Source organism: Oxyura jamaicensis, chromosome 4 (assembly GCF_011077185.1).
Source record: "Oxyura jamaicensis isolate SHBP4307 breed ruddy duck chromosome 4, BPBGC_Ojam_1.0, whole genome shotgun sequence".
In the NCBI taxonomy this organism is placed as follows: Eukaryota; Metazoa; Chordata; class Aves; order Anseriformes; family Anatidae; genus Oxyura; species Oxyura jamaicensis.
In genome coordinates, this window is record NC_048896.1 from 66,810,290 (window position 1) to 66,828,080 (window position 17,791).

A 17,791-nucleotide genomic window follows, 5' to 3' on the forward strand; every position below is an offset into this window, starting at 1 on the left:
TAAAAAAAATGGATTGGATTCTTATGCAATAGAGGATGAGCACTTCACAAACTAACTTGGATTTAGTCCAACTTGATTTGAGATGATTCTTTGCCCATGAGTGTAGTTCAAGTGCTGTAGTAGATCCTACAATCATTTCCAATTTACAGCTGTAATTTGCCAGAGCCAGGCATCCAAAAACTACCAAAAATAAAATACAGAAGTATAAGAAAGTACAGTTGTACCGAGACCAACTTGAGAACAGATTCTTTATTTACTTGTCTATTTCTTTTTTTTAGGGTCATGTAAAAGTGGTGCGCTACCTAGTAAAAGAAGTAAACCAGTTCCCATCAGATTCGGAATGTATGAGGTACATAGCAACGATTACTGATAAGGTAAGATCGTAGGCAAGAAAATATTTCAGAAGGAATGGTACTGTTACTCAGCTTTAGAGTAGATATTTTGAATACCCTATAGCTTGGCGCACCAAGTTTCAGCGAAACGGTAAGTCCCTTTGAAAAGTGTTCAGGGGAAAAAATGCATGGAAAAAATGGGAGCATGCAGCCACTGTAACTTAGTAAACCTTTGTGGTGTGAATGGAGTAGTAAGGGCAGTGTTGTTTAATGTGCTTGTTTATTTTCAAATGTTCTCCCTGTCCTTTCCTCAGACTACTCTGAATTCCTCCTGTTGAGTATGTTTCTATTGAATTTATGATGGCTTTTGCAGTGAGGTGGAGGTAATTAACTTCTGCTAAGAGAGTGAGCTTAAGTGTGAAGCTTTGCACTTACGTTAAAGCTTGTGCAAGAAGGAAAATTGAAACCATGCTTCACAGCAAAGCTTTTTTTTTTTTTTTAAACAGCTTACTAGGTGGCCCTTCAGCCTACATGACCAGGGCAAAGTAGTATTTTGTAAATAAGAAATGGAAATAAGGAGAGCAATTGGTGGAGGAATGTGGCCATAATATTTCTTTATGGGGTTCAATTTGTTATGAGCACGTTGAGGCTGAAGAAGGGCAAATGTTTAACTTGATGCGTTTTACTGCCAGTAGCAGTGACCAGTGGTCACTTGCATGATGCTGGCTACCCTGTGCATTTAAACCTATTTATTGCCATCCAACTAATATACCTTAGTACTATAACAGAGAAATATTTCCCAGGTGTTGGGGGAGACGGGGAAGGCTATTTTGTCAGCCTTTTTAACAATTTGCCATTGGCATTATGGTCTTATTCTGGAATGGAAGGAAAATCAATTCCATCTCTGTGATGGTGCTATGTCACTATTCATTCAAAAAATGAATAAATGAATCTTTTGCAGCTTATTTACATATGAGAGCTTAACTTAGTATTAACATGGATGTTTGTGCAGTGGCATAATGCAACACTTTTCTCCATTAAAAATCTCATGCGCAAGTAATGAAGTAGTCAGTAAATCAATAGTGTAAACTTGAGAGTGTATATTCAAACATGTGCCATTTTATTTCTTCAAATAGAAGGTTCATGGGCTTTATAATTTTAGGAGATGCTGAAGAAGTGCCACCTGTGTATGGAATCAATTGTTCAAGCCAAAGATAGACAGGCTGCTGAAGCCAACAAAAATGCAAGCATTCTTTTAGAAGAACTGGACTTGGAAAAGGCAAGTTAAGAGTTTGGAGTTGTGAATATTTATTTGATTAAAATTCCAGTTTCACCTTCCTTCAAGATTCTAAGATCCGTGAAAGTCTGTATTGAATTATAGGAGTATGTGTAATAATTGTAGTTGGAGTGTCTAGAAATGAACATAGAGTTATTAAGGTTATCTTTGTACTTTACTTCCTGACTCTGATTCATTGGATCAAGAGACTGATAAAGCAATTTCCTCTGCAGCATTGTACCAAAAAAAAGATTTTTAAGTATAATATTTTTGTCAGGCGCATGATAGGTAAGCATTTTCCAGTCACATTGGTATGGATTTTAGGTCTAAAGCCTGTTTTGTCTTTAATACAGCAAAATACACTAATCATGTTCTTGGAAGCCATTGTTCTGTAGTAAAAATGTTATGGAAAAATCTGTCTAGAAGTGTAGTGTCAAATGAGTGCACATTTTGTACTGAAGCTAGCTGAAGACATTTAATGTTCTAATATTTGTAAGGGACACGTGATTGGATTGTACTGCTGAGATGCACAAGGTTGTGTAAAGAATCCTGAAAAATCATTTTAGGTAACTTGCTTATTTTGTGTAGTGTTCTCTATTTCTACACTAACCTTCTGTTAACATGAGTGAACAATCTGTTTGGAAGATGTGAATGTGCAGAAATATAAATAGATCACGGAATTGAGCTTTGGCTTCATAAATGTGTTAGCCTAAAACACAAGTTCAGCTTCTTAGGAAATAGAAAGCATCTACATTTCTTGAAATGCACGGGCCATCCTGTAATATTGTTCAATGTGCTTGACTTGTAGCTGCGGGAAGAAAGCAGAAGATTGGCTCTGGCTGCCAAAAGAGAGAAAAGAAAGGAGAAAAGGAGGAAGAAAAAAGAAGAACAGAGAAGAAAGCTGGAAGAAATAGAAGCAAAAAACAAAGAGAATTTTGAACTTCAAGCTGCTCAGGAGAAAGAGAAGCTAAAAGCTGAAGGTGATGTAAACCATTTGCCTTGTTTGTGAAACGTGTCTGATTCTATTTCCAGTATTCTAATGGCTTTTCTTGTCAAAACTTGAATACAGTCTTTATGACCTGTTGAGCTTTGCTTTTGTTTACATTTTCTGTGAAACCCATAGATAAGCGTGATGACTTCTCCAGTGTCTTGGTGTGGCTAGGGACTGCTGATAGAAGCTTCAGTGAGAGTTACTGGTTAAGTTTACCACAGGGAAGAAGACTTGAGCATGTTTCTTCTTCCAGGTCCTGATACTTGAAACTTGGCCAAATAACTCTTTAGCTCACAAACTGAATGATAATTTGGATCAGGTGGAAAAAAAGGCAACATTAAAATTCCAAATGTGTGCTATTTCTTTATCCATTCAAATACTGGCTCTTTACTGTCCTGAGCTTCATCTCATGTTGTGGTGAGAAATGGTCTTCATTTTGATAGTTCCGTGACTCTGGTAGGCTAAAAGAAAAAGGAGTACTTGACAACTTTGTTTCTGTGGTTTCATGTTTGTTTGTACTGTAATTGCTTCTGTTGCTGTCTTCCATGTCTGATTTTAGTTTCACGCTTGTTCCAAGATCAGAAAGAAATACTAGATAAGTTACCACAAAGAGGGAGAGGCTCCATGGTATGACATGTATACTAGTTTTCCAGATGTTTGCTTAGTTAGTGGTTCTGCTTGTTTCTTTTAAGGTTGCTAATAAATCATTTGACATGACAAGTGTGATTTGGAACACACAACCACACAGGCTTCCTCAAGCCAGCTGAATTAGTGATGTCTTTTTATTCTTCCATCAGATGATCCAGAGGTCCCAATGGAACCTCCTAGTGCTACCACTACAACCACCATAGGTATATCTGCAACTTGGACGACTTTAGCAGGTTCTCATGGGAAAAGGAATAATACCATCACCACAACAAGCTCCAAAAGGAAAAACAGGAAAAACAAAGTAGCCCCTGATAATGTTCAGATCATATTTGATGACCAGCTCCCAATTTCCTATGGCCAACCAGAAAAAGTGAATGGTGAATCTAAGAGCAGCAGTACTAGTGAAAGTGGTGATAGTGACAACATGAGGATTTCCAGCTGTAGCGATGAAAGCAGCAATAGTAACAGCAGCCACAAAAGTGACAATCATTCTTCCACAGCCGTTACTAACACACAGAGCAACAAAAAGCAACCATCGGTCCTTGTCACTTGCCCAAAGGATGAGAGGAAAGCAGTTACTGGCAAATCATCTATCAAGTAAGTTGCTGTGACAAGGTATGCCGATTTAAAGTGGATGTTGCCTGACATTTGCAAGTTGCATGCTTAACTCTGTGGACATGGCATATTTAAATTATTTGTTAGGAAGTGAACAAGGCCCTGTGTCTTTGTTGTAGTGTGTGAGGAGTGTAATAACTTCTGCAGCTTGACTATGAACTGAGTAGTAGGCTCTGAAGGGGGAGTTATGATTGTGGATCTGAAACTAAGAGAACTGTTAAGTTACTGGGAGACGTAAGCATCTCAGTTGAAGCCACCTCCTCTTAATACAATTCTTTTTGTGCTATGTGGTAGCTGCTTTGCTTTTTTTGCTGTCTTCTTCTTCCAGGCTTGCCTAAGGCTACTCTGGCTTTAATGTAAAGGTTTGAGCTGGAGACAGTCTAGAAGTACTTTCCTGCCTTTTGAAGAGCTGTACTGTATGAGTGTAATTAACAGAGCTATGCAGAGACCTCTGTGCTAGCTCTAGAACCCAAATCCATTTGGATACACTCAAGTATTTGAGCAGTACTTGTTCTAAAATGCAATGTATCCTTTCAGCCACTGTATGGTACTTTAAGAACCCAAGATCTTAAAGAACCCAAGATCTTAACAGTGAGATAACTTGGTATTTCGTGAACTGTGGTGTTTTGGTGAAAGGTGTTGAACAGTAGGAATTAATATTCCTTGGAAATTCTAGTTCCTGGGATACAACTATCATTTAAGCCTGTATAAGCAATGTTACAATTTTGTAGTGGGTGCTGACACCACACTAATGCTTTACAAAAAGGAAGTAAACCCTTGAGCTCTTTCTAGGGGATGGAGGATGATGGTAACCTGCTTTTAACCCAGTGTTGTTATTAACCTGGGTTGTGCACTCTAATTTTTGTGTTCCTTGTGCTGAAAGAGAAGTTTTGGTGGGCTGAAGATTGAGCCAAAAGGAAGTCGTTCTTGTTTTCTTTGTGACCCTGCATACTGAGAGAATTTCCTTTCTTTTAAGGCTGTCTGAAGTTATCAGCGAAGTGACGACTAATTCCTTGTCTACTTGCACAAAATCTGGTCCTTCTCCCCTTTCTTCTCCAAATGGAAAGCTAACCATCGCTAGTCCTAAACGTGGTCAGAAAAGGGAAGAAGGGTGGAAGGAAGTTGTAAGAAGGTAAGCAAAACCTTCCCCTAATTTTGCTTCATATATGTCCCTTTTCGGATCATTTTAATTACAGATCATTTTAATTAGCGTAGACCTCTCTGGGGTTAGTGAATGCAGTTCTTCCTATAACAAGTTTTTGCTATGTAGGTTTAATCTTCATAATGTTCTTGTGGCTAATCTGCCCGTTTCTTCATGCCATTGAAATGTTTCCTAGCTAATGTTGTTTCTTTTTGTATAGATCCAAGAAGGTTTCTGTTCCATCAACTGTCATATCCAGAGTCATTGGCAGAGGAGGATGCAACATCAATGCTATACGTGAGTGCACAGGAGCACACATAGATATCGACAAACAGAAGGACAAAACTGGAGATAGAATAATAACAATAAGGTAAGCAGGCCACTCCATCTGTTCATTGCTGTGAGGATTTTCTCCTGGCAGAACATGCTTCTGTACAGAAAAATTGAAAGGTTTGACTCGATAGTCCCTTGGAAAAAACAGATGCTGCTTTAGGCTAGTGGAGACAAATGGTGTGGAGGGAAACAGAGTTGAACTGCAGGTCTTCTAACTTTGCCTTTGTGCAAAAGAAAACTTTGAAGACAAGGTGGAGAAGGCGGAAATCTACTTGCTTAGACATGTCTAAATATGTAGGCATTTTTAGACAAGTAAACTTCCTAACGAGGCAGGTTTTTTGGTTAGAGTACTTAACTTGAGCTTCTTAAATAACAGTCAGTAGCAAGAAAATGCCATCCTCACTCCTGAGAGTTTTTTTTGCTGTTAGTATGACAGAAGACAGGCTGGATCCTGTGCTTGAGGTACTTCAATGTGTGTAAATGTTTTGGATGCACTTTTGTTTCCCCTTCCTCTTGGTCTGTAGGGGTGGCACGGAATCGACGAGACAGGCCACACAGTTGATTAATGCTCTGATTAAGGACCCAGATAAAGAAATCGATGAACTTATTCCAAAGAACCGCTTGAAAAGTTCTGCTGTGAACTCCAAAATAGGGTCATCAACACCTGCCACCACTACAGCTGCTAACAGTTCTCTCGTGGGGATTAAAGTGACCACCGTAGCTGCTTCATCAACATCTCAGACTGCATCTGCGCTCACCGTGCCTGCAATTTCTTCAGCATCCAATCACAAAACCGTTAAGAATCCAGTGAATAACGTGCGGCCCGGTTTCCAAGTCTCTCTTCCATTAGCATATCCTCCTCCGCAGTTTGCACATGCTTTACTCGCTGCTCAGACTTTCCAGCAAATCCGTCCACCTCGGTTGCCCATGACCCACTTTGGAGGTACTTTCCCACCAGCTCAGTCCACGTGGGGGCCGTTTCCTGTTAGGCCATTGAGCCCCGCAAGAGCTACCAACTCACCTAAACCTCACATGGTGCCTCGCCATAACAACCAGAACAGCAGCGGTTCTCAGGTGAATTCAGCAAGTTCTTTGACAACTAGTCCAACAGCTACAACAAGTTCAGTGGCTTCTACTGTGCCTGGTTCTTCTGCAAATGGCAGTCCAAGTTCGCCTTCAGTCAGAAGGCAGCTTTTTGTCACAGTTGTGAAGACGTCAAATGCCACGACAACCACGGTGACAACCACAGCAAGTAACACCAGCACAGTGGCTACGAATGCAACGTATCCAATTCCTACTGCCAAAGAACACTACCCTGCATCTTCCCCATCATCTCCTTCTCCTCCTGCACAGCCGGCAGGTGTTTCTCGAAGCAGTCCTTCAGACTGTGCAGCGACCTCTCCGAATAAAGGTGCACCTTCATCTGATCAGGAAATGGGTAGTCCGCCAGCAGTAGAAGCGAGCAGCTCGACCAGCAGTAGGCAGCCCAGTACAGGTTCTGGGAGTACTTCTGTGCACCCTGTTCATCAACAGCCTCCGGGAACTCCTCTGCAAGAGGCAAGACCCCTTCTTCAGCAGCCTCAGGTTCCTGCACCAGATCCTCGAATGGTTGTGCCTCCCAAATTAGCAGCAACGAGCTCATCTGCTCCCGTGGCAGGTCCAACAAATGCCCCAATGACCTATCCCATGTCTCAAACATCAGTGGGGTCTTCTCAGCCTGCAGCTAAGATGGAAACCCCTGCCATCAGACCGCCTGTCCATGGAACTGGTGGTGTCCATAAGAATCCAGCTCCTGTGCAAAATTCTTCTGTCGCAGTCCTCAATGTTAATCACATTAAAAGGCCCCACAGCGTTCCTTCTTCAGTGCAGCTTCCTTCTACCTTAAGTACACAAAGTGCTTCTCAAAATTCAACCCATCCAGCTAACAAGTCCATGGGTAACAATTTCAGTGCTACTTTACCATTTGGGCCCTTCAGTACGTTGTTCGAAAACAGTCCTACGTCTGCTCATGCCTTCTGGGGTGGTTCTGTCGTTTCATCTCAGACAACGCCAGAGTCTATGCTGTCAGGAAAGTCTTCATTTTTGCCAAATTCAGATCCTTTACATCAGTCTGATACTTCCAAAGCCCCAGGTTTTAGGCCACCACTACAGAGGCCAGCTCCAAGTCCCTCAGGTAAGTCTGTGTTTTGTGTTTGTATCTTCATAATATATTCTTCTAATAACTGCTGTGTGTTTTCATTTTGAAGCCTTAATACTTTCTGCCTTGGCTTTTGTGGTCATTTGTGGTAAATCACTGTCTGCCCTGCAGTTTTCACTGTTTATACAGAACAATACAGTTTATTGTTCTTGTTTCTGTAGGCATAGCTGAGTTCATCTTCCTTTTAAGTGCCACCTATCAAATCCCATAACTATTTAGGAGCTGATGAGCTTGGTGAAAGTCGAGCTGTATTCTTTGCCATTCCATTCTACTCTTCTGCAATAGCTGAGATAATAAAACAGTTTGCTGTTGTTTTCACCTTCTTTCTGTGCCACCAGCTAATAACTATTCTGGTTTGTGATAACTTGCTGCTCGTTCTTAGACTACAGAAATGTTTACGCATTCTTCAAAGTGTTAGTCTGATTTTAAAAAAATAAATGAATAAACCCTGTTTTAATGTGGGATTAGAGAGAAGGTGTATTCTCTTAAATACTAAATTCAATTAAAAAAAAAAATCATGAACTTGCTCACTTCTGTAGCAAGATTTTGAGCCTTCTGCGCAAATAGAAGCCAAGGAGTTGTCACAGAATTTGTTCTGAAGCTCCCAGAAAGTACACACACAGTTCATACCATCTGTGCTTGTTTTAGTAGGGTCTTTGAGTTGGTAGTGTAGCTTCACTTATCAACTGAGAAATTTAACAGCTAGTTTTCCATGCTCTGTAATTATGGTGTTGAGGAGCTCTTGAGGAACTACCCATGAATTTTGGGCAACTTAATATCTTTTATTTGTTTGGACTTTTGCATGTGCATATGCTATATATCACTTGAGTATGCCCATCAGGTTTGAGTAAAATCAGTGCTCTGACCGTGGTAATACCACGATCCCAACAGTTTGGAAGCCTGTAGAAGCAATAGGTGAGGTTGGAAATGTCTGTAGAGTCAGGGAGTGTCACATCAGTTCATAGGAGAGAACCTGAAGAACTTGATGGAAAAGGTTGAAATTTTCATAAGGGATGGTGCAGAGGAGGCAGCTGCTGTGCTATTTTATTCTTCTGCCTGTTAGTGGTGAAATAATTTTTTCCAAGTATGACTACAAATATTAAACTTTTAAAAATAGCTTTGAGTAGGAAAATGATCCAACTGTCACAGCAGTTGGACATAAAGCTTTTTTTTATTCACTGGGTCATAAGGTTCTTGTTTGTTTTTACATTTCTTCATTGACAATATTAAGAGGATAGTATTGCTTGTAGTTTGGACACCTCAGCTAAGGTGAGTTGTTCGTGTAGAATTGGTGCCACTTGGTCTTAATAAGGTGCCTTTTTATTAAGCAAAGGAAAATTGGTCTCTGGATTGGAAAAACAATCACTTCAGTGTTGGTCAAGGTGTCTATATATATAGAAATTGTTTTCCAGTAAAATGAAATGTATATGGGGAAAAAGTCAGCAGATTTTTAGTATTACCTCAGTTTTCCCTTGTACAAAATCACACTTGCTTGAACCTACAAAAATAAAAATTACAAAATAATGAAACAATTTTCTTTCTGATGTCCACTTACGTCAGAACACACATTCTGTTCATGAACTGATTTCCATTTGAGGTATCTGCATGGTAACATGAGTCAAGGGTGATTTATGTACAACACAACTGATGCGTACTATCGAGACTTGTGGAGCATGAAGCTTAAGACTCCCAATTATTTTGCAAAATAATAACAGAAAATCCTAACTGGGTACAAGTTTTCCTTCTTTCCTAGTTTTTTTCCCTGATACGGGAGACGTTTTTCATAGAGATCTGGCAATAATGGGAGTCACTTCTGCCAATTTCTCTCTAGGTATTGTCAGTATGGATTCACCCTATGCTCCTGTAACACCTTCTTCTACACACCTGGGTAACTTTGCCTCAAACATTTCTGGAGGTCAAATATATGCACCTGGGACACCTCTTGGCGGAGCACCTGCAGCTGCTAATTTTAACAGACAACATTTTTCCCCACTTAGTTTATTGCCTCCATGTTCATCAGCATCAAATGGTGAGTTCTAGTCAGCAATAAACTAGTTGAGAAGATATTGTATTAATAGGAAAAAAAACAGCCTGGTACTGCCTATTTTAGGTAGGCTTTTCTGGCTCTGGTTATTTTTAACTTAAGTTTTTTTGATATTTTCTAAGCCTTTAGGCAGCCATAGATGGATACTTTTTTTAAAAAGGCAGCTAGAAATCAAAACTTGAGAATCAAAATATCAGAAAATTTTAGTAGCTATGATTTTGTCACGCTTTTGGAGTTCCTTATTCTTGTTGCAATTAGTACTGGACTACTACCATACATGGCACTCTTTCAGTCACCTTGCGAAAAAGAGTCAAGGATTTTGGTTTGAGAGTATTATTGCAAGTGTGAGCAGTGTAAATCATGTAATGATATTTTTACGAAAGCCAGTTATACAGGTGATGAGTTGGTATTTGATGTTTTTTAAAGCAGAACTGTGTAATGTATTTCAGGGAAAGATGCTTAGGGCAAGTTCTGGTACCTTCCTCCATTACTGGCTCCTGCAGTTCTGGCTATGCAGCAGAGTTTTTTGGAAAGAAAAAAATTAACTGTTAAAAGCCAGTTTCTTCAGGGAATGAGTTAATCAGTTTTACTGGCGATTATGAAAAGAAAACAAAAACCCCATAGAACAACTCATGATTTAAAAAAAAAAAACAACAAAACAACAACAACAACAAAAAAAAAAAAAACACACACACAAAAAAAAAAACAACCACCACCATTTTGGTTTATTTCAGCTATGCTCAAATCCTTTATTGTTGATACACAGTAATGCTTAGTTAAGATTTTAAACTGTCTGTTGCAGTGCATGTCCACTAGCTGACAGGGCATGGTACTCATTTTATGTAAGAAATAAATGTTGAATGTCTCTGATTTGCAAGTACAACTGTTAAAATTATGTTGAAATGTCTGCTGTATGCATAGGGCACTAACAAACTAGTAATTTTCATTTTTGGTGTATAACCTGACATTAAGTGACAGGCTTATAGTAATGTGAGGGGAGGGTCTGGCTGCTGTTCCTAAATCTACTTGTTTTTCTGTAGAATCTCCTGCTCAGTCAGTGTCTTCTGGAGTAAGAGCGCCATCTCCCACCCCCTCAGCAGTGTCCTTGGGATCGGAAAAAAACAGTAATGTTTCTCAGGACAGAAAAGTCCCTGTTCCAATTGGGACTGAGCGGTCTGCACGTATTAGACAAACTGGAACTTCTACTCCATCTGTTATCGGGAGCAACTTAGCTGCTCCAGTGGGACATAGTGGAATCTGGTCCTTTGAAGGTATAGGTGGCAATCAAGGTACGTTGTGTTAATAGACATCCATGTGCTTGCAGCTTGCTGCAGTATTGTCTTTTCCTAATTCTCCTTTGGAGCTGAAAGGTGATGATGAAGTAAGATTCTTAGAGATGTGCTTTTTCTAAGGCAGGTGGAGCAAGGTCTTTGACATGCTATCCATTTGTCTTGTTTTATCAAGGTCACAGAAAACCTTGTTTTGAAACATCTTGGCTGTGAAGGCTTTTTACTCAAAGCAAGAAATAACAAGGGAAGTAAAACCATCCTGTACAGAGATGAGCTGATGGAGGATCAATTCATTTAGGAAGACAAGGAAATAAAGGCCTTCTCATTTTTTTTGTCCAGTCACACCATTTGTCTTTTACTAAAATAAGGGTCTGAACTGTAGTGTCATGGAACTCAGTATTTCACAATTGATTAATAATTTACATTACTGACAGACAGTTTTTCTCAACAAATAGCTCTTGGATGCAAATTACACGAGACCTGTTTTTAAAAAAAATTTTTTTTAATTTTTCCTCATTTGGGCTGAGGGGGAGAGAGTCACAAGATGATGTTGGATTGGAACCTGTAGAGGTCATCTCAACCTCTTGCACAAAACTGGATTCCCTGTGAGGTCAGACTGGGTTGCTCAGGCCTTTATCCAATCTGATCCTGAAAACCTCTGAGAATGAGAACTGCTCAGCCTCTGAACAACCTGTTCCACTGCTTCACTGAGCAGCCCAAACATCTCTTAAAGTTTTAATAGGCTGACAGTGCACATTCTTCTCGTGTTTTTTTCCCTAATGCAAAAAAAGGTGTATCCAAAACCTTTTTTTAACTTCTGTTTTCTTCATCTGTGTAGTGATTGGCTAGTCATCATGAAGATTCTAGAAATATGGTTCTATGCATTCTCTAGGTATAAAAGTTTATCTTCATGTATCATAGCTTTGTTTTTCTACTGCTTCTTTGTTTCTGTTTTGTACAATTACTTCAGCATTTGATATTTAGTTTAGAATCGAATTGACTTTTCTCTTTCTGAGAATTAAGATGGCTTCAGAAGAGTTTCTATGTTCAACCCCAATCAAACTTCCATATTTTATTTTGAAAAAAATGATTTGCCTGTTGTTTGCAATTTGTAGTAACAGTGCTAAGTTGCCTGTGATGAATTCATGCAATTAGAATATAAGTATACAAGTCCACTATTTTTTGCTTGTTGAAAGTACTTCCCTGTCTGAGTTCATGATAAAAAGCATGAAATAATGATAACAGAGTGGTGCAAATAGCCTTCATAGCATGCATACCTATTTCTCAGTATAAAAGGTGCAAGAAATTGAGTTTTTATGAGGAGGAGGAGTTAGTACAAATGCCAGGTCTCCCTCTCAATTGAAGGAAAATTGCAGAGGTGACACCTTTGTTGTATGGAACTGTTCAAAACTCTTCGCAATGACTTTGCAGGGAGTTATTCCACAGCAGCAACTGAGGTACCATTTCAGATGCTATTCATCCCACATGCAACCGAGTTGTAATATAGGTGGATGCACAGGAACTGTAAACTGAGCAAATACCACTTTTAGAAATGTTGTGGTGTGCAAATATTGATGCTGATGATTAGCGGGTGTCAAGGCTCATGGTGTTGTTGTGTTGTTCTGTTAGATAAAGTGGACTGGTGTCACAGCGGAATGGGGAGCCACATGATCCACAGGCCCATGTCTGATCCAGGCGTGTTTTCACACCAAGCCATGGAGAGAGACAGCACGGGAATTGTAACACCTTCCGGTACATTCCATCAGCCCGTTCCTGCAGGATACATGGACTTCCCCAAAGTCGGGGTAATGATCCTCTTGTACTTTATATGTGCAGTACTGCTTGATTTCTACCTCCGTGTGTCTGGCAGTAAACAACGTGAGGTACTGCTCAATGTGCAGTTGAGCAGGCATGAGCTAAAACGCAAACTGGCTTGACAGTATTGAAGAAGCTGAGATCTGTCAACAATGTCCATGATGTAACAAATATATGGCAAGAAAGGTTTTTCTTTAAGTAAGGCCTTTTATTACTACTTTAAGACCATTTCTTTAAGATGAATTCCCTTCTGTTACTGTCTATGTTTAACGGTGTAGTGTTTCTGAATACATACTGACTCTTGCTTTTTCCCTCCCCCTTAAGGGTATGCCTTTCTCTGTGTACGGGAATGCAATGATTCCTCCAGTAGCCCCCATTGCAGATGGTACTGGAGGCCCGATATTTAATGGGCCTCATGCTGCTGACCCGTCTTGGAACTCACTGATAAAGATGGTTTCAAATTCCACAGAAAATAATGGGCCTCAGACGGTAATATTTTTTATCTTGTATTCACCATTTTCTTATAGATTAAGGAAAAGAAAGTATTAAAACAGAAAAAAGTAGAAAGGTAGGAAAGTATGAAAATCACCTAGTGTTTTTTCTTGTTGCTCATTCCTTTAAATTTCTTTGCTGTTCTTCTTTCTAACCTCCCCCCCAGCACTGAGTGCTGTATGCATGTACAGACAGCTTGTAAATGTCAGTTGTCTCTCCAAAAATAAGCTCAAGTTGATACCCAAGTTAAAAATCAACATCAGTAAGTTAATGCAGTTTAAAGGAGTGTAGTTAATTCTGTGAACATATTTGTGCTTGAGAAATAGGATGTTTGATTCCAGCTGAATGTGGAGAAACTGCTTATTCAATCAGAGTAGACACCTGGTTAATTACTGCAAATGAGTTTCCTTGATGGTGTTGTAGGCAAGTCCTTACACAGAAGATATTCCTAAATTGTGTATTTTACTCAAATGATCATGATTTCTGTCTGTGCAGTTCTACACTTGGAAAAACACCATCAGTTTGCTTTTATGAGAAAAGCCCTTCATTAGATGTTCTATAAGCTTTCCCATCTCAAAAAGGGAAAACAGCATTAGGTCTTGCTATGGTTTAATCCAGCAGACAGCTAAGCACCACACAGCTGTTGGCTCACTCCCCCTCAGTAGGATGGGGGAGAGGATTGTAGACAAAAAAAAAAATAACACTCATGAGTTGAGGTCAAGTCAGATTAATAAGAAAGGAAAACAAGGAGGGAAAAAATACCCGAAAGAAGCAATGCACAACATGATGGCTCATAACCAGATGGTTCCAGAGCCAAGGTACCCCCCCCCCCCCCGTTTTATTGCTGAGCATGACATTTGGCATGGGATATCCTTATGGCCTGGTTGAGTCAGTTTCCCTGGCTGTGTCCCCTCCCAGCTTCTTGTGCACCCCTGCCTCCTTTCTGGCAGTGCAGCATGAGAAGCCAGAAAGGCCTTGAATTAGCATAAGCACTGCTCAGCAACAACTAAAATGTGTGCTATCAACATTATTTTCATCCTAAATCCAAAACGTGGCACCATACTTGCTACTGGGAAGAAGACTCTGTCCCAGATGAGACCAGGACTGGTCTAAAGGATTGTTGCTAAGTTTTAAAAGGTATGATGTCTTCACTGGGCTGGGAGTTGGTACGGAAAGGGAGGAAGTAGCTCATCAGGCCATTGCTTTGATCTTGCATTGGTTATAGGTATGTTGATTAAATATAATTTAGGTACTGGGATGATGTTGACCCAAACCTCCTTGATGTACTCAGCCAGTCACTTATAATGGATCATCATTAGCTCTGATGTTGAAACCCCTTGTTTATTCTTAATTATACACTGAGCTCTGTTGTACTGTTATTAAACAAAAATATTTCTGGATGTTATTTGCTTGGGAACTACTCAGATTGTATTACTCAATTGAATTACTCAAAACCACATTCAGCTCTGGCAGACCACAGGGGTGCCGATATCTGTTGTTGAAGGTGGTCTGCTTGGGCAGAGTTTCTGTATTGCTCTGAAGTTGCTTATGCCCATTATCTGGCAACTTCTGATTTAGTTGAACAAAAACAATAACAAACCCCTTTGCTCCCCAAAGGTAGCTGTACTTTGTTACACTTGAGTTTTCCCAGAACTGCGTTGGTTGGTATGCTCTGGGAGAAAATAATTCAAGGTGTCAAAGTCAAGTTCTTAATTCTCTGAACATTCTGAGGTAAAGAGGAAATAAAGCCTTTTGTTCTGAAAACCAGAAGTCTTCAGGAGTTGTCATAAATAATCTTGCACATGCACAGAATTGTGTTAGTTCTCCTTGACAGTGGACCTGGCATGCTTTGAGGGCATACTTTACTTCCCTCGGTTTAAAGGGATACATTTTTCCTGCCAAACACTGTAAAATATATATCACACCAGTGTTGTTATAATGGAGGAACCAGTGAACATAAATATCATAGATTTTTTTTGGTTTTGCTGTGGAGAAAAGTATTTGGGCTGGGTGAAAGTATATTTTGCACCGTGTAGAAAGGAGGAGTAAGATGGAACTTGTGGCCAAGGTGAAATGAGTACAGGCAGACAGATGAAATGCCTATTTCCCTCTCCAAAAGCCTTTTCTGACCTGAACTGCAGCAGGGTAACAAGTGATGAAAGTAAATCAGGGTAGCTTTTCGATGATTGATTGCTACATTGTCCAATGTTAAAATTCACCTCAGTGTAGTGGAAATTGTAAGCACTGCAATGTGGCTTTGATTTCTGAAATACTTTGAGCTGAAGTATTTCCTATGTGGTATTAAGCTCTTTTTCTTTTTCAGGTGTGGACTGGAACTTGGACACCTCACATGAACAGTGTGCATATGAACCAACTTGGCTGAGTGGGATCAACTTGCTGGCCTTGAGATTCCTTTTTTACAGAGGAAAACACAAATGGCAGAAACAGTTTATGTGCTCCCAGATCATTCTACTGATGTGCTTGACTGAAGTGTGTAGGCTTTTTGCAGAAGAACTTACTAACTGACCTTTTTCTGTGAACATTGTGACCACCCATTCCCCACCATCATACGTTTCAACTTAGTTAGCCTTTATTCTTTCCTTTCCTGTTTTTTTTTTTTTTTTTTTTGACATAACTTTCTGTTGAAGCTGTTCTTTGGCTGGTTGGTTTTAGTACTGTAAACTGCTTCTGAGCAAACACAGAAATTTAGCAAAATTATGTAAACTTGATCCTGAAGTTTTAGAATGGCAAATAAATGTACAATTGTTTACATAACAAATGGCTAAGCAGAAAGTAAATTTCAATATGTCAGTATAGAGGCTCTACTTTATGTAGACTTAAATTAATGTGAGATATGTACCTTCATATTCAGAAATCTGGATGTTTCCTTCATACATTAAACTATTAATAAGCATAACTTTTCTACTTGTGTAATTTAAGTACAGTATAAAAGCTGGGCATTATCAGAGGGTCTCTTCCACATGTGTGTTGGATTTTTTTTCAGGAGGTATACATCAGTTGTAACCAGATTTTAAGAGTTACCATTTTCCTTGCATGGAAGGCTTTTCAGCTGAAAGTGCTTGAGAAAACAGACAGACATTTGGCATATTAAGAGCTGTCTCCACACCAACTCCCTTACTTGCCCAGCAAAGGAAGCAAATGTATCATGCTGCAGCATCTAGTTGGCTTGATGCAACTAGGCCTCTTCTGTTCTGTGAGTGCTCCCAGAGCTTCTGTTCATCCAGTTCCTTCCTTTGCCTGCAAAAGTAATTTCAAAAGATACATATTTGGTATGTGTTGTTTCAAGAACAAGAGTGTTAACTTGCAGTTCCAGTAGGACTTATCTGATGAAAACTGGCTCCAAATGAAGGCTTATTTCAGAATAAGAGGCTTTGTTTAAGTGGATTATGTCATGTTCTCAACTCATTTGCTGACCAGAGATGGTTTGTCTTGGGAAGTCCAAATGAAAAATTCCTTACCATCATCTTCAGTAGCTGTCACCTTCCTCACTTAGTTGTGGAGCAAACACCAGTGTCGGGGAAAAAACTTGGGTCCTGTGAGGAAGGGCTCAGTCAGCAGTGGTGCAGAGCTTGAGTCAAGATGCCTGTACACTTTGTGTATATACAGCGTAAAGTACATCTACAAGTTGAATGTCTTCTGGCACAAGACAATGTGGGCCACCACGATCTGTTGTTACTGGTTATTCTGTCTGGAGGAAGGCTGAAGGGAAAGCTTGTTATTTTTACTTGCTGTGTCACTCAAATTCAACCCTTCTGTTTTAAGTTACTCTCCTGAGACATACAATCTGTCCAAGAAATGACACATTAGTTAAATGGTCTGCTTTTAAGGCATGAATTTTTCAAGTGCTATTTTGTATTTATTATGGTGGTACTTAAGCAACCATATGTTTAGTGTGTGTAGGGGGGAAATTTATCCAAAGAAACATACTGCCTTTTAAACATTGGGCAATTTTGGAGTTGACCGGAAGTTTTGTGTGTACTGATGTCCTTTTACATACCCTTAGGTGATGTTCTCATTAAGCAAGCTCATTTTTCCGATTTTCCAGCTCTCTGATCACTTGAAGTATGTTGTGTAAAGAAGGGGGTGTATCAAAATGGATACTGAACCGAAGAACTGCTGAGAAAAATGTATTGCAGTTCCATTTCAGCACCTTACTATTAGTGGAGAGTAGTGCCATTCAGGTCTTGTGTGACCTCTTGCCCTCTCCTAGAGTTTTAGGCTTACTGCTTCAGTACTAATTAGGATTATTTACGTTCTTATTCTGAAATAATCCTTCACAGAGAGACTACTCAATATTTATTACAATAATGTATTCTGTGGCCTAAATGAACAGAGTTTCTTAGGATGTGGTTTCTTACTGTATTTTGTTGACTTGAAAATCCGACTGTGGCCAGGGTAGCATAGGCTTGGTGCTACAGCTGTGGCATTGGGCTTGGTAAATAAAAGCCTGGGCTCTTTGGAAGTCTGTAGTAGGAACATTTTTTTCAGATACTTTTTTTTTTATATATATATTTCAAATGTACTGCATTTATTTGACCAATAATAATAATAAAAAAAGGAACGTACTCTTTTGAGACCTGGCAGGTCTTCTTTATTT

The 17,791-nt window shown here is 39.6% G+C and overlaps 1 protein-coding gene across 6 annotated transcripts in view; it reads left to right on the forward strand.

The window, feature by feature from the left end:
* ANKRD17 (ankyrin repeat domain 17) overlaps positions 1 to 17,734 on the forward strand; it is a 75,214-nt gene extending 57,480 nt beyond the window's left edge. For 4 of the 6 annotated variants that reach the window (XM_035323996.1, XM_035323997.1, XM_035323999.1 and 1 more), the window contains 12 exons: positions 279 to 374; positions 1,495 to 1,611; positions 2,417 to 2,588; positions 3,397 to 3,844; positions 4,839 to 4,994; positions 5,224 to 5,373; positions 5,861 to 7,509; positions 9,365 to 9,562; positions 10,618 to 10,866; positions 12,496 to 12,671; positions 13,006 to 13,170; positions 15,497 to 17,734. In XM_035323996.1, coding sequence (XP_035179887.1) covers positions 279 to 374; positions 1,495 to 1,611; positions 2,417 to 2,588; positions 3,397 to 3,844; positions 4,839 to 4,994; positions 5,224 to 5,373; positions 5,861 to 7,509; positions 9,365 to 9,562; positions 10,618 to 10,866; positions 12,496 to 12,671; positions 13,006 to 13,170; positions 15,497 to 15,556 — 3,636 coding nt within the window. In that variant the 3' untranslated portion in view covers positions 15,557 to 17,734. The remainder of the gene's footprint in view (positions 1 to 278; positions 375 to 1,494; positions 1,612 to 2,416; positions 2,589 to 3,396; positions 3,845 to 4,838; positions 4,995 to 5,223; positions 5,374 to 5,860; positions 7,510 to 9,364; positions 9,563 to 10,617; positions 10,867 to 12,495; positions 12,672 to 13,005; positions 13,171 to 15,496) is intronic. The other 2 variants (XM_035323998.1, XM_035324001.1) reach the window with 1 other exon arrangement.
* The last annotated feature ends 57 nt before the right edge of the window (positions 17,735 to 17,791 follow it).